Consider the following 17722-nt stretch of genomic DNA (forward strand, 5'->3'; position numbering starts at 1 on the left):
GTCTTTCGTGTGTGTGTTCTGCCGCCACTTGGTGAGTAGAGTTTTTATCTGTCCAACTGAATAATTAATGTCCATTAAGTTGTTTTTCCATTTCCCACATTAATTGAATCTGTACGAACCAAAATTTGTAGTCCCATATTATGATTATCCCATACAGATGCAATGCCTTCTAGAAACATTTGATGGCCATGCTGCTCCAAGTCATAGCCAGTCAACAACTTCCATGCCGCACCTACCAGTGTTTGCGAGTTCACAGTGCTGAGACGTATTTGTCAGTGACAGGATATCTGTACCGTGAAACTGTATTTTTCAGTGACAGGATATTCATACTATGAAATTTACATTTGCAACATCACATAGGGAGTAAATGGTGTTTGTAAACAAAATAAGGGAAGTGATTGTGTTAGTACATTGAGTATGGTGTCTGATGGTGTGAACCAATTAATTGGAAGGAAGCGTAAAATTCAGAAAGGGAAGTGGAAGTAAGAGGTAGTGATGAAGAGGAGAAATTCAGAACAGTGTTATGTGTCGCCAAAAACTAGTAAGAAAGGCTGTTCTAAGAAATTTGCAGTCAGTAAATATGCTGCACAAAGGAATGCTGTCTAAAAATATGCCCAAGAGAAAGACAGTATTTGGAATACAAAAATGTCGTTTTGTATTACAACAGAAACACATTTTCTTTCTTGTCTAGTTATGCAGGAGCATTGAGTCCTTATCAAATAAAGAACAAGGATATACATTACCAGCGCAGAAGATGGACTCGATGATGGTGAAGACGTCTCGTCCTGAGATTATGGATACAAAGAAGAAAGATATCTTTGCTCTACTTAAGTTCCTTTGAGGCAATGCAGAAACACTGAAGGATAGTGTTGAGGGTTACGCATCTGCGGCAGACAGTGACCGCTTAGGTTGCAAAACAGACACACGATCGGTAATAACTACACACAGATTGTTGCAGATCGTTCTTGAGGACAGTATTCTGTCCTATGCATGTCTGTAATTGAATAAATACATTTCTTTTGCTTTATGGATGAGAATGTTAATACTAGGTTTTTAAAGAGGATTATTGTGTGTTATGTTTGTTGGCATATATTATAATGCCTTCAGAAACACCTTTACCGTGAACTGTTATTTTAAAAACTATTTATGTTTGATGAATAAAAATATATTTTGTTGCTTTGCTGTTTAAGTACACTACTTTCAGATATAATGACCATTTAGTAGTCAAATATGAAAAATGTTTGTTTTCTTGTTTGTGTTATACAGTGATCTATGGAAAAACAACAAAGTGCGGTACTATATTATCAGTTCAAATCAGTATCTAAGTCATACACAATGCACTATAGCATCATTTATTCTCAGTCGACAATACATCATTTCTATTTGACAGAAATTTCATCCCTGTACGAGGGACTGAAATGAATGAAAACATGACATCAAATACTTTATGCTCTGTATCTCGATTTCCATACACCGCATTTAAGTCGTTCCAGAAAACGCCTCAACTAAGAAATTTTTTTTCATCAATTACCCTCAAACAAGGGTCCATCAGGGTGAATGACTAGAGGGTGTGATATGTGGGCCCCTAACCTACATCACCATATAGATGGTTTTAAAAACTCAGTCCTATCAATTGGTATCTCTCCTTGTTATATAAAATGGTATGATAAATGTCAGTTTGTGCCCTATCTTAAGTACTGGTGACACATTTAGGGTCACCACCAGGTCACATTAAAGGAAGGCATCAAAACAATTCAGTAGCATGCCACTAGTTTTGTTACAGTCAATTTCATTAGTATGGGCTTGGACGCAAATCTCTGGAGGAAAGGAAACCATTGTCTCGTAAGGCGATATTGAGGAAGTTTAGAGAACCAGCATTTGCAACAGACTGGAGAACAATTGATTAATAGTGTACTTCCATGTGTTCAGCTGAGTTGTTCTCTCCATTTATTTCAATGAGGAATGTATCAAAATAAAGATGTCCAAAAACCTAGTAATAAGGGATGGAGGTTTCAACTTAAACAAGGATTGTGGTCAGGTGCTCAGTTTATTAAGATTCCACCAGCCATCATATCTGCCATTCCTGGGAAACACTGAGAGAATGTGCATTTCGTGGAATATCAGTGCCAGCTCTGAAAAACAGGAGCACAAAAGGGCATAGTGTGTGTCAGGAATCAAACTCACAATAAGCTATAAACAGTGACACAAGGCCAATAACAGTTCAACCAGGTTAGAGTCCAGGCATCAAATACACATAACAGCATAACTCGCATCACCAGAAGAAGATGATTGAGTCGATCATCGAATTATTCTGCATAAAACGGATATGACAGCTGATCTGAACACATGGAAGTACACAGTTCTCTTGGCTGCAATGTTCATTTTGCATAAATACAGTAAGGAAAAAATAATGGAGATTATGCCTCATGCTGAGGCATACCAACAGTAATTTTTCCCTCATTCCGATTGCCCGTGACAGAGGAATGGGAATGATTTGCAGTGGTGAAAAGTGCCCTTCACCATGCATCGTGTAGTGACTTGCAAAGTATGTCTGCAGACATAGATGTAGATTCAAACATTTATTGGTTTCCGTAAATAAGGAAAATCTCACAAATGATAACGAACTTGGAACAAAGAAACCAACTCATTTTAAGCTCTTTGTCAGATATTAAAAAAACGGAGACTTACCCCTCTTCTTTGTAAACAATTACCATCGATGCAAGTGTCGTGCGGTATTTTATGACACCGGGTTCTGGCTGAGGACCTTGGATCCTGCTCTTGGCAACATCAAATGGGATGTTGACACAGGATGCTAGAGTGCCCGACACAAAGCCGATACCCACTTTGCGTAGAAACTCCTGCACTGAATCCTGCAATTCATGAGACTGAATGGCATTTTTATAAAACTGAACAACAAATATTTTCTCTTGTTACCAGCCGAAAAAATGAACACAAAACAATTACTTCCTGATGGCAGCTGCCTCAGTTTCAAATTATGACTCAAAAACAGTTTTTAAAATTTAAAAATTGCTATAATTGATATATCAACAATAGGATCCTGTAAATCTTACATGAAATTCTGGAAGTAATCCCTTGACTGAATGATAAAAGCCAAAATAAACCATATTGAAGACTCCATTGCGAGCAATAGTTGCAGTCACTCCTTTGTTCAATCCACGGAGCCCCAACCCCTGAAGATAACAAAAAAGAAAAAAACTATTAATCATGGTAAATTCCACTGATCAACTGAGAGTGCAAATCATGACATTTCACAGTGAGTGAGCCACTATACAATAACTAAATAATTATTACTCTTAATCCGTTTAATAGTGAAGTAACATTACAGTCTAACATGTATAGTCAAGATGCTCACTGCTGTCAAAGTCGTCACAGTCTGACAGTAAGAGAGACATTAGTGCCTCAAACAGTGAAAAAGCCACTGTAAGATTTTAATGTTTATTTTTAATTATTTTTCTATGTAATGAACAAAATTTGTATTATTTATTTTTGCATCCCAAGCATTTGTACATTATCAAGACTTGATTGATCATGAACTAAATGCAAAAAGAACCAAAGCTCAGTGATTCAGTGACATAAGCTACATTGCATTCACAAAGAAATATTTCCAAAACTGCATATAAGTACAGCTTACCCTGCTGAAAGCAAGCAAATGCAACCACTATTTTGTGCATGAGAAGCATATACTTCTGTTGCTGTATGTTCTATTGATGACAGGCCTTTCCTTGACACACGACAGCTTTGCAAGTTTCACATATTCATAAAGGGAAAAGACTGTTTTGAAGATTCTGTCATTTGTGGCTCATATGCGCAACGATTGTGGAATTGGTTTTTCCTGTACTGGGACACAGTTTTATCACTTTTGATACTTTATCATCACATCTGTGTGATTTTCTCTCCGGCTACAGTTATAGTGGCTTATTTGCTACATTAAATAATGAAGGTACTACATTTCATACCAGTTTCCTATTTCCATCATCAACCAATCTGGCTGGAAGCGCAGCAAACAAAACTTCACATTGTTGTGTAATTATAAGATATTTCTCTGTAAAAAGTAATGTCTTCTCAAAGACTAACTAGCCACTTTTTGTTCTTAAAAGGAAAGACATTCTTCACTAAATATCTGTAGGTTACAAGAAAATTGTAAATAAACTGTGCTGCATTGTCCTGTTCCACAGTTCTTAGCATGTGACTGTACATGTCAAGACTGCAATAAGATACTGAAACAAAAGAAAACCTATGCTTTATTTTGTCAGAATCAAATATTTTTTCTTTCTTTACATGTAGAAATTTATAAAACAGTGTGTTATTGTGACAAGGTGTACATAATTGTGCAAGATAAAAGACAATCAAACAACGATATCTGTTCATTATCTTCCACAGACCCCATCGAGAAGAAGAATCTCCACAGATGTGGGACGACTCAAAGTACACATTAATAAAAGACAAGCAAAGCTTGAAAACTTCATCTGTACACTGCATCAACAAAAAATATTATTACTGTACTTAATACTACTTTTCCTAATGACAGCTAAATGTAACACAGTAAATTAGTGGCTATGTTGAAAATGGCTACTGGCTCCTCAGTTTTAGTAAATACTTTATAATAAATAATGTATATTTGATTACATGGGTATATTTCAAGGAAAATAGTGACCTACATCTGCAAATGAAGAAGCTTGTTCAAGACAGACTTTTATTTGTCATCCTGCTTTACAATGAATACTGTTACTTACCAAGCACTATACCCAACAGGAATTTTCAATTCTAGAATGTAGATATAGTACAACTCCAATTATTCAAACTCTGACTATCCGAGTTGCTAATTACCCAAATCACAAAATAACGATTCTGTCTACATGCACTATTGTCCTTCCCTCCGCGAAGCTAGTGTAGGTGCAAACATTACTGGGATGATAAGTCACTGTCGCCAGGTGGCTGACCCAGCCCACTTGTCGCCATTCCTTTTGATTACTAGCCAGTCTGTGTGTCGTGGACCTGCACTGCACACTTTGTTTTGTTTGTGAGTGCATTTTGTCGTTCACCATAGCTTCCAAAAGAAAGTGTGTTGTGTTACCATTAGTGGATAAACTAAAAATTATAGAACAATTAGATAAATGAGTTATGGGTAAACAGTGGGCTGAGGTGTATGGTGTTGGACAAGCAATGATTTCAGTCCTTAAAAGGAGCAAACCTGTACTTTGAAACTTTGTGTCAGTGTTTGAAAATGTGTTTCTTCAAGAAAAACAATGAAGGCAGCAACAAACAAAAATTTATAAGATGCCTTTTTCAAGTGGTTTTTGCAGCAATGTTCCATGGGAAACACAATTTCAGGTCCAATTCTTTGTGAAAAACCTAAGATCTTAGCTTAGAAGTTTGTTTGTCCATCCTTTAAAGCAACCAACAGCTGGCAAAGAACTTTTAAATGCAGGCACGACGTCGGTAAATTAGATTTAAATGGCGAGAAGTTATCAGCAGACTCCAAAGCTGCAGAAGATTTTATTGAACAATTTAAAGTTTTAGCAGATTCCTACAATGCTTAATTTTAGTACAATGCTGATAAAACTGGTCTTGTTTGAAAAGCTCTGCCTAAAAACCAATTTAGCATCTAAAAGGGAGTGTAGTGTTCCAGGACATAAAGTTAGTAAAAACTATGTTACGGTGCTTACCTGTGCGAACTCTACAGGAAGCAAAAAATATCGCTTCTGTTGATAGGGAAATCAAAAAGTCCTAGAGCGTTTCAAAATGTGAAAAAGCTCCCCTCTTTTATAAAAACCAACCCAAGGCTTCGATGACTGCACCATTGTTTACCGAGCAGTACGACAAAATTTTCATCCCTGAAGTGAAAAAGCAACAAAAATCTCTTGGAAAAGAAGGCAGTAAAGTGCTTTTGATTGTTGATAATGCACCAACTCATCTCACCAGTGAACTGTTGGAAAGAGGGAATGGTCAGTTTACAACAATATTTTTACTGCCAAACGTCACAAGCTTATTGCTATCACTAGACCAGTCTGTTATCAAAACCAAGAAACACGATTACAGAAGGAAACTTTTGGCAGAGAACAAAGACAAAGAAGGTGTGTTGGGTAACAAAAAAAAAAAATTAAATTAGATATTGCACTTACACAGAGGCGAAAGCTTGGAGCTTGGTTGAGGCAGTCACATTAAAACGAGTGTGGAACAAGATGAAAGGCATAACACCTGAAGAAGAGAAGGAAAATGAGAAAAAGGAAAAAGAGGCTCAAAGAAAAGAAAGTGGAACAGACAGGAGAAGATGAGGATGGTGTGTCACATGAGGAATTAAGAAACATTCTTTTGAAAATTCCTGGATTTCAGAGGTTAGTGTTGAAGATACAGTGTAACTGATGGTGTGTGATTCATCAGACCCTGGGTTTCAAACTCTAAATGATGATGAACTTGAAAGTGTGAGAGAAGAAAGCATCTTCAAGAAGATGGCCTTAGTGTCGATGTTGAAGCAGACATGGGACCATCATCTGGTGAAGTGTCTGCCAGCTTTGAATCTGCATTGAAGTGGATGGAGCATCAGCTGGAGTGTGACCACATGCAACTTCTCACTATCAAATGGATGCGCAACTTGGCTGCCCGAAACTTTTTCCCACGCGCCATTCAAGAGTGTAATGGCAAAGAAGTAGAATGAAAATGGTTTGATGAACCCTCTGCCAGGCACTTAAGTGTGAATTGCAGAGTAACCATGCAGATGTAGATGTAGAAACAGATGAAGACAGTCAAACAGCTTAATTTGACCGAAATGATCAGCAAACAATGACATTCAGCACCTGTACTGTACAGTTTGCTCTTTAATATGTACATAAAAGTGTTGCATTTTAGTTTTAATTAACTAAAACCTCTTCTTCTTTAAACATATTTTTTTCTCATTTTCAACATATAGTTCCGTACATACAATATGTAATTACTGTAATTAAAATATATAGACCCCTTTCTTTTAAAACACCCAATTATCTGAATTTTTGATTATCTGAATGTATCTGGTACCAATTAATTCAGATAATTGGAGTTCTGCTGATATTACATAGTTTGTAGAATGACTGGATAGTGGGGTATGTTTTTAAATTTTGTTATTTTCTTTTGAATTGGCACTGATTCCAAATTCCTTGACTTAAATTGACACTCTGTAGTCATATATCAACTGAGGGCTGGAGCCTCCTTAAAGAGACATCTGCAAAGTGTGGAGGGTAAAACTTCATGAGGGTCCATACACATTCTATACTCAAAGTGTATGTCGTTAACACCATTTGTGAGTGGTCACGGGAAGTTAAAATGGTGCCGCTTTGGCTACGGGAGAAATTATTAAGCATTTAATGCAACAACAACCTTAATATACTATGTGCTAGAGAGCAGTGAAACAGAATTTTTGGAGCTAGACATTTCTTTCACAGTTGTAGATACACACAAACATGTAATAAGTAATTTAACAAAGAGTTTTCATTTGCTGCTTTTGCCACACCTTGATGTTTCTGTAACTGATATATATAATTCAGGAGTCTTGAAGCAAGTAAATATAAAATAATGGAAAATAAAACTATCAGCTTCCAAGCTGATGTAGACCTCCGGGTACACTTCAGTCTATCATCTTAACCAAAATTTCACTTTCACATTTGTTGACTTCATCAACTCACAACCCAACTGTCATCTTCCTACCTAACCTAGATGTTGGACTACGCTAGAGATCAGTCTGTAACCAAAACTTTAATATTAATTTAACAATTTTTTAATATTCACATTCATTGGCTTTGTCAGCTCTCAATCAAATTTTCATGTTCTACTGTAACTTAGACCTGAGGAAATGCTACTGATCAATCTGTCACCACAACAAAGAGTCTCCCTTTGAGACAAAATCATTAATACTATTTTAACATAGCCAGTGCAAAAGTGCTATATAGATCACTAAAAGAAACTACTATATGCAGCAAAAGCATTTATAGAGTGAACCAAAATTTGTGCACTTGGATACAACAGTACAATTCCTTGAATACTAACAGTACAAAAATGTCTCTACCAAAATTTAGTCCAGTACACATGTTGTTAGAAAATGGATATCAAAGAAAGGCAGTTTGACAACCATGTAATCATGTGTATGACAAGAGCTTGATTCAATACTTTGTAGCCATGCTGTGCAATTAGCGCAACAGGTGGAGTTTAGTATTAGAACACTTGACTTATAGAGTTTGATTCTGGGTCTCTGTGCATCTTTCTTTATTTTCAACATTTGATCTGTCCAATGACACTGTAGTATACATTGATTCTTAAACAATGCATATCCTACACCACAGTTTTTTTTATGTTGAACATAACAATTATTGTTCAGATACAGCAGAAATATTCATGAAGAGTAATGATCAGTTAAAAATAAATTATTAAATACATTATCTGTGACAGTATGTCAGTGGGCATTCCATGACAGTATGTCAATGGACAGGAATGCATGTAGGGGTGTAATGCATGGAAGAGAAATGTCAAATATGTCTTTATAAGTGGAATGATAAAGATGAATGTACTGTAATTTCTGTGTTAGTATTAAATACGCAAAACTCCAGTGGAATTTTTTTGAAACTTGTGGGACCAAACTGCTGAGGTCATTGGTCCCTAGGCTTACACATGAATTAAACTAACTTAAATTAACTTACGCTAAGGATAACACACACACGCACATCTGAGGGAGGACTCGAACCTCTGACTGGTGCAGCCGCGGTGGACTGTGACAAGGCGCCTCAACCGCACGGCTACCCCGCACAGCAAACTCTAGTGTGCAGCACCGTTACAGATTACTGAATGAAGATACTTTTTGCATGTGAGATTAGATTATGGTCAAATTGCCTTTCTTTGATGTCCATTTTCTACTCAAAATATGCATTGGGACAAAATTTTGGCAAAAGACATTTTAGTACTGTTAGCATGTCAAAATCAAATACACACACACACACCACTGCAATGTTGTGAAGGCAAGGTCATCCATAAAATAAAATAAATTAATATGTTAGTGAAATAAAGACATATCTAGTTAACAGCTGTTCATTGTCAACCACACAAATCCTTCAATTGGTGGCCTGTAACTGACTCAGAGACATATTGCCAGTATCTGTTTTATACCAGAAACAAGGGCAGCCCATGGGTGGTCCTTTGGAAGAAAAGACAGTGCATGTGGCATTTCTGCCTGGGAGCCCCCCCTTTGGCGAATTCAGCTGCCTGGTGACAGCATTTTAGCAACTTGCATGTCAATGATAATGAAATGGTGATGACAACAATGTTACACCCAGTGCCTGAGTGAAGAAAATCTTCGAACCAGCCGGGAATCGATGCAGGCCCATCACGTGGCATTCAGCTGTACTGTCCCCTCAGCTACAGAGGTGGACAGCCATTTGTAAAGTTGAGACAATTTGCAGTTATGTATATTACACAATATTCTTATTGTTCAGTTTTGCTGAACATATACTTTTTGCAAACAAAAAATGCTTAATTAATTATATACTTACTGTATTTTATTTACTTCAGGTGCACTGCCACAGAAGATAATTCTGTAAGTCAATAATTAGTGAAAATATGCAATATCATCTTCTTTGGTTGTTTGACATTTTCTTCTTATCATTGACATCGCTTCTCCATTAGCTTATCTCAGCTGTCTGCCTCCATCCAAAATCAGTTGCAGACATAGACACTGAGAGTAACATGATGGCCACGCGGGGTAGCTGTGCAGACTGAGGTGCCTTGTCACAGTCCACACGGCTCCCCCTGTTGGAGCTTCGAGTCCTCCCTCGGGCTTGGGTGTGTGGTGTTGTCCTTAGTGTAAGTTAGTTTACGTTAGATTAAGTAGTGCGTAACCTTAGGGACCGATGACCTCAGCAGTTTGGTCCCATAAGACCTTACAGCAAATTTCCAATTTCCAGTAACATGGTGATTATTTGCTATGTACACTTAAAACAATAGCTCTAAATAATGATTACCACCCTACCCTAATACACAGCATACTCCATAGGAAGAAAAGAAAGCAAGCAAGGGTAATAATATCCCTCACAATAACTTCCCAAGAAAAGATGAGTGGAAGCACAAATTGAAGAACTGTCAGACAGAATAGATGGTATTTTGAAAGCAAAAAATATTATTCAGAGGCCTATTTCACCATGGCGACAGTAGACAAAAACACAGTCCCCTATTAATACTTGCCAAAAGTATGTCTCATATTAAATAGTAAACCTGAGGGAGATCTGTACACAATAAAATGAAACAGCAAAGATGCAGGAAACTGTAGAAGACAGACTTTGCCCTTGCACAGCACTGTTTAGAATCCTATCAGGAAAATTTCATAAATGGCACAAAATACTGCACTCAGGACCAAAAAGACAACAACTTTCAGGATTTGAAATTTTAGATATTAAAAAGGATGGGAACTGCAATTGAATTATTAAATATATTTTGCTTTTTTTGTGCTTCTGGATATTGGCACAAAGACTAAAAGGAAACTGGATTGATGTTTCCTCTTTCCACACCTATTCTGTGCCATTCATTTTAAAATTTGAGCCAAAAACTCCATCTTTAAATACTGTGGAAATTATTGTCCCAGCATAATGTAGCCATATACGTGTGTGTGTGTGTGTGTGAACATACGAGGGTCATTTTTAAAGTAAGAATTGGTAGTGCATCATGTCCATGCATCCTGTAAAGTAACATCCGTTCAGTCAGCCACTTTTGGCCAGTTTCTCACTATGTCACCAACATGTTTCTTCCCTCTGCCAGTGTTGGCTGTATAGTTATACTCCTTCGTGCAGTAACACTGTTCACGTTTATGTCGCACTTCACTTAGCGTAGACTGGGCTGTGTCCTAGGCATGCCCGATGTTAACTGACTGGGCCCGGCCCGTGCTGCTGGAGTTGTTGTTGTCGTTATGCCGGCAGAGGTCGCGTCCGAACTATCGCGTGCCCTCTGGTGGACGGGACTCTACTTGCGGCAACTACCGTCCGTGACGCGCCGTGCCAATGTGCGCCTCCCGTGATCTTTCTGGTGGCTACTGCACTCCTCCTCCTTCGGGGAGTGAAGCCACTGTGATCCACTGCGTTGGAAGGTGGAGCGTCGGGCAGGAGCGATGACCTCCACATCCATTGGATGGCCGGAGTCGAGGGGATCTGCCAACTCTCGAGCTGGAACCTTCGAATATGGCTGGAAGTGACCCACACGAAGAGGCCCCCGTCGTCCCACAACCGGAGCCCGGGACAGAACGGGCGACAAGCTGTCGAACTCCGAATCCTGTTCCACCTCGGGAGGGGCAAGACCCAGTGGCGGGGACGAAGGGGAAGGGACGACCACAGGTGAACCAGCCTCCTGAGAAACCAGGCCTGCTAGGGGGGCCGGCTCTCGCTGGGGCATCTCGAACGATGGCGATGCCGGTGCTGGAGCTACTGGGGGCTGCCAAGGCTGAGAACCATCGCAGTGTGGCAGAGTCACAGCAGGGAGAGGAGGTAACGTCCCCTGTGAAACCAACACAGGTGCCAGCAATGGGGAAGCCGGTGTCCAAGAGGTCGGAGGGTAGGTGCCCGAACGTGGACGTAGCTGATTTTGGTGATGACGTACCACCCGGTCCCCCGCCTGCAAGGTATAGAGCCGGTGGCCATTTCGGCGCAGGACCACTGCCGGTATCCAACGTGGATTGTGACCAAACCCACGGGCCCAGACCGACATACCCAGTGGAAAGCCAGGTACTCCGTTTTGAGAAGACTGGCGAGGACCAGGCCGGAGGAGGTGCAGCAGAGTCCTAGGTTGACGCCCGTGGAGGAGCTCGGCGGGGCTGCATTCTCCCATTGGTGTGGTCCGGTATGCCGTCAATAAAAACGTCAATGCTTCCTCCGCAGGAAATTCGTGCACATACTTTTTCATCTGCGTTTTAAATGTGCGCACCATGCGCTCGGCTTCCCCATTCGATTGTGGATGGAAGGGGGGAGAGCAAACGTGCCGAATACCGAAGCGCCTACAGAAATCCTGGAAGGTCTGCGAAATAAAGTGCGGTCCATTGTCCGAGACCAGGGTGATTGGCAGACCTTCCACAAAAAAGATTTTTGCTAGTGCCTGGATTGCAAATTCTGAAGTGGTTGAGGAGCAGCAAACCACATATGGGAATCGGGAATAAGCATCAATGACAATGAGCCAAAAGCCATTGAGAAACGGGCCCGCAAAATCAATATGAACACGTTCCCATGCTTGGGATGCTGGCGGCCATGAAGAGATGCCCTGGGAGATGCTTGTTGGCTCGCACACTGGGAACAGGCGGCCACCAAGTGTCAATTTCTCTGTCAATACCGGGCCAGTACACATGTCTGCGAGCCAAGGTTTTAGTACAGGAAACACCCCAGTGCCCCGCATGTAATAACGTGAGGACCTCCCTTCGTAAACTTGCAGGAACAACCACGCGAGGAGCTGTATCATCGGTAGCCAGAAGGAGAACTCCATCCAAGACCGAGAGGCAGTATCGTAGAAGAAAATAATTACGAAGAGGGTCCGAGGCCCGGCCCGGAGGGCGGGATGACCACCCCTGCTGAATGAGGCGAACTACTTGCCGGAGAACCGGGTCAGCTGCCGTTTCCCTGGCGACTCGAGAACTAGTGATCGGAAAGCCATCAACCGCTTGGCGGGACGCCACATCCAAAAGAAAGCACATAATCTCCTCTCGATCGAACGTAGGATCCGGGCCTACCGGAAGACGGGAAAGAGTGTCGGCATTGGCATGCTGTCCTGTAGGGCGAAAATGAATGTCATAATGGTACTTAGAGAGGAACAAGGCCCAACGCTGTAGTCTGTGGGCCGACCTATCCGGAATCTGAGAGGCGGGGCCAAATAATGATATTAACAGCTTATGGTCAGTGATTAACTGAAACTTCGTGCCATACAAGAAAGGGTGAAACTTGGTAACAGCGTAGACAATGGCCAAAGCCTCTTTTTCCACCTGGGAGTAATGGGCCTGCGCGGGACTAAGCGTTTTAGACGCAAACGCCAGTGGTTGCTCGGAACCATCTGCGTTGCGATGGGCCAGGACCGCCCCCACCCCATACTGCGAAGCATCTGTAGCCAGGACCGGCTTATGGGGATCAAAAGTAGCCAAACAAGGGGCTGACGTGAGGAGGCCCTTCAACGAGGTGAACGCTCGCTCGCATGCAGGCGACCAATCAAAAGGAACACCCTTGTGTAGAAGGCAGTACAGGGGGTGGGCTATAGTGGAAGCCCTGGGAATGAACCGGTGGTAATAGGCTATCTTGCCTAAAAAAGCTTGTAACTCTTTCAGCGAAGCGGGCCGAGGAAGGTTGATGATACCTTGGACCAAACTTCCTAGTGGCTGGATGCCGTGCCGAGAGATGGTATAGCCCACATACTCAATGGACGGTTGGAAGAAGGTTGACTTATGCAGGTTGCAACGCAAGCCCACAGACCTGAATTTGAGAAAGAGGGTGCGAAGGTTGTGCAAGTGTTCCTTCGTGCTGCGGCCTGTGACAATTATGTCATCCAAGTAATTAATACAATGAGGGATTGTCGACGTGACATGCTCAAGATAACGCTGGAATATCGCTGGGGCACTGGATATTCCAAAGGCCAACCGCTGGTATTGGTAAAGGCCAAACGGGGTGTTGACGACCGCCAGCCTTTTGGAGTCTGCATCAAGTGGTATCTGATGATAAGCCTCTGACAGATCGATTTTCGAAAAATATTGGCCTCCCACCACGGCGGAGAACAATTCATCAGCACGAGGCAAAGGATAGGTGTCCACCACCAATTGGGAATTAATGGTGGCCTTCAAATCGCCACAAAGACGTAATTTTCCCGAGGGCTTCCTTACAATAACGAGGGGCAAAGCCCACTCAATGGAAGAAATGGGAAGAACGACCCCTAGGGCTGTCATCCGGTCTAGCTCTTCCTTTACCTGAGGGCAGAGAGCCAAGGGGATCTGCCTCGCGCGTAGAAAACGCGGGCGAGCCGACGCCTTCAACATTAAATGAGCTTCAAAATCTGAAACACGCCCCAGGCCCTCCTCAAAAATATCTGGAAAGTCTGAGATCAAAGATTCCAATGATTGATAGGGAACGTCTTTGGAGACCAACTGTATGGTGTCAGTGATAGAAAAACCAAAAGCTTGAAAGGCATCCAGGCCAAAAAGGTTAGCGGAGCTCGCATCACTGACAACAATAAAAGTAACAGGCCGAGTGACTGATTTGTAAGTCACGGCGGTGGTGAATTGATCCAGTAGGGGAATGAACTGTTTACCATAACCGCGTAGACGCCGGTAAACTGGCGCCAACGGGGGCGATCCAAGGTCGGAATAAGTTTGTGCATTCAACGACGAAACTGCCGCGCCCGTATCCACTTGCAGTTGTAACCGGCACGACTGAACCGACACCTCAATAAAGAGTTTGCATGCCGATGCATCAGGAGCCTGGCCCGATGAAACTTCCTGAACGTCAATGTCCATGTCCTCTGTGCCTGCGTCCTTCGATTCTTTTGAGGCTGAGCGGCAAACTTTAGCAATGTGACCTTTTTTATGACATTTGCGACAAACGACCCAACGCTGGGGGCACTCTGACTGATCATGATGTATATAGCACGACGCACAGGACGGCAACAGGGGCCGGCGGCCGGAATTCTGTTTACGCGCCGTGCGGGAGTGGCCATAACAGCTGGATTGTACCGCTCGCACGTCGTCCGCCCTGGACACCGTGGACGCGGCTGCGCCACCCTGAACCTCCGCGACGTCGCACCATGCTTCCAGCTGTTGACCTGCTGCGTGAGAGACTTCATACAATTGAGCAATGGACAGGACTTCCTCGAGGGAAGGGTCTCCTAACTGCAGGGCCCGTTGCCGGACCTCCCTATCAGGGACCAAACGAACAATGACGTCGCGTACCATAACGTGGGCATACAACTCTCACGACTGCTCCGTGACAAAATGACACTTGCGACTAAGACTGTGCAGGGTAGCGGCCTACGCCCGGTAAGACTGATGGGGCTGTTTCTTGCATTGATAGAACTCAACCCTAGCCGCCACAACATGCGTGCGGCGGCAATAATAGGAAGACAGCAATGAACACAATGTGTCAAAAGACAAGGACGAGGGTTCCTGCAACGGCGCTAGCTGCCGCAAAACTTGATACAGCGAGGGAGATATCCAAGACAAGAAGAGAGCACGACATACCTCCGCATTGGCAACATGAAACGCCTGGAAATGCTGCCGAAGGCAATGTTCATATGCGTCCCAATCCTCCGCCATCTCGTCATACGGGGGAAAGGGAGAAGGGAATTGCGCCGGAGCCGATGGTGTGGAGAGTAACGCCGGAAGCACTTGTTTCATGGTGGCCATGAGCTCTGTCTGCTGCGCAACCAAAACCCGCACCAAATCCTCCATGCCGTGGAGAAGCTGCGAAACCGGAACAACGACGCAACACGCGAAAGAACGACCCTACTCGTCGCCAGTTGTGTAGTAACACTGTTCACGTTTACGTCGCACTTCACTTAGCGTAGACCGGGCTGTGTCCTAGGCATGCCCGATGTTAACTGACTGGGCCCGGCCCGTGCTGCTGGAGTTGTTGTTGTTGTTATGCCGGCAGAGGTCGCGTCCGAATTCTCGCGTGCCCTCTGGTGGACAGGACTCTACTTGCGGCAACTACCGTCCGTGACGCGCCGTGCCAATGTGCGCCTCCCGCGATCTTTCTGGTGGCTACTGCAGCTTCGTTTGTCACCATGTCAGTCAGTAATCCCACCGAATGTGAGGTGTGCTCAGTTATTCAGTTCTTAAATGAAAAACAAGTCCGTCCTGCTGAAATTCACCAGCAGCTTGTTGAAGTTTATACATATGTAATGAATGATGGAAGGTGACTGTGTTCAATAGTGAAAAAATGTACATACTGTAGTTTGTGAAGTCTCTCTTACCCCATTACAAATCGGTTCTTACTTTAAAAATGACCCTCGTATGTATGTATGAATGTATGCATGTGTGTCTATGTGTAATCTACAGCAATGAAGAGGGATCTGAACGAAAGCTAGCTATACTTTCAGTCTTGTACATGTGCTTATTTATGATTCAGTGTCTCCACTATTAAGTGGGTTGTTATCTTTGCTCCTTAAAATACTTAACCTGTAATCTATTAGACATCACACCATCAATGACCCACATCAACATTTAATTTACATGCTGTATACTGTAAGATTGTGATGCATTACTGCTTATTTTCTTTTCAAGCTGTATATTCTATGTTTTTTTTAATACAGCAGAGGATGTGAAAAACACCTCTGAAATAGCAACACTAAAAAAATGGGCTTGTAGCTCATAATGTAAGTCTTATAAAATAAAAAGTTATGAAAATACGCGAAAAGATGTTTCCTTGTGGAATAAACAAGAACAGTAATATGTGTGAATAGAAGCTGATGATAAATGAGATGTAAAGTTAATATGCACAAGATTCAGTTCCATCAGCTCCCTTTAATATTTCAATACTGAAAGGTCTTGAGTAGAACAAAAATAATATGAGGAGCAACACTAAACCCTCACTGTTTAGGTGATGCTGGCTCCGCTGCTGTTTAATGTTTATATTAATGACCAGCCACGTCCTTACAACAGAAGAAATTTTTTCTACCCTGATGACATTGCCATGCCAAGGAAACATTTGAAGAGATAGAACTCGCTCTTGATGATGCCCTGAAAGAACTAGGCACAGACTACAGGATTAACCTCCTAAGGCCCAACCCCTCAGTAATCCTACCCTATGCTTTCCATCCTGAAAACAGGGAGGCCTTAACAAACCTGAATATGTCTTGAAACAGCACCCCACTGGAATACTGCTTCACTCCACATTACTTAGGGGTAACACTAGACTGCACCCACACTTTCAGACACCACCACTCCAATATCAAACAGAAAATCAGCACTCTGAATAATACCCTGAGAAAGTTAAGAGATGCAAACTGGGGAGGTGAGACCACAAGTTCTTAGAGCCATTGCCTTGGCCTTGTGCTATTATGCAGCAAAGTATGCTTCCCCTATTTACTATGGGCCCCACCCTGAATGAAGCTTGCAGGCTGATTACAGGGTGAGAGAAACCTACTCCTGTTAAAAAGATTTACTGTCTTGCCAGTATCATAACTCCAACTATTCGTCAAGAAGTTGCCACAGACTGTGAATGACTGAATGCTGAGAATGTTTAAGCTCATCCAGTGTCTGGCTATAAGCCAGCTCAGCCTAGAGCTAACACTGAGAAAAAGTCAGCCGCAATGAAGAGTGTGGTGTTTGGAGGTCCCTTAATTGCTTAAGAACTGCTGTTGGTAGAGCAAAGTCCTCCCTCAAATTTGCTTGCCGGGATAGTGTCCTAGGTATGTCTCAATTTTCAACAGGTCATCTGATTTGCAAGTTAGTTGATGATATTTCTGAAAGTTCTTTTTTTGTAAATATATATGTATAGGGTGCACTGTAAAGGTAGGCTTCTGACATGAGCAAATATATAAACCAATCAGTTGCTTCCGCAGGACATTGCATGCACATCACCCATATGCCCTGCCACAGGTACTTCACTGTGTCATTACAGCTGACAGAGAAAGAGAAGAGAACCTATTAGTGACCAGTCAAATGAAACACAACATAGTGCTCACCACAAAATAGTGCACATTCCTTATCAAGCATTATGCAAAGCACAATTTGTGGAAA

At 42.2% G+C, this 17722-nt stretch overlaps 1 protein-coding gene across 2 annotated transcripts in view; it reads right to left on the reverse strand.

Annotated features, from left to right (window-relative positions):
• Nucleotides 1-17722, reverse strand: part of LOC126106571 (mitochondrial 2-oxodicarboxylate carrier) — an 81462-nt gene that overhangs the window by 14522 nt on the left and 49218 nt on the right. Inside the window, exons 6-7 of one of the 2 annotated variants that reach the window (XM_049912915.1) lie at nucleotides 3072-3191; nucleotides 2689-2870 (exon numbers count right to left, since the gene is read on the reverse strand). In XM_049912915.1, coding sequence (XP_049768872.1) covers nucleotides 2689-2870; nucleotides 3072-3191 — 302 coding nt within the window. Of the gene's footprint in view, nucleotides 1-2688; nucleotides 2886-3071; nucleotides 3192-17722 lie in introns of both variants that reach the window. The other variant, XM_049912914.1, reaches the window with a different exon arrangement.

Source organism: Schistocerca cancellata, chromosome 10 (assembly GCF_023864275.1).
Source record: "Schistocerca cancellata isolate TAMUIC-IGC-003103 chromosome 10, iqSchCanc2.1, whole genome shotgun sequence".
Classification (NCBI taxonomy): Eukaryota; Metazoa; Arthropoda; class Insecta; order Orthoptera; family Acrididae; genus Schistocerca; species Schistocerca cancellata.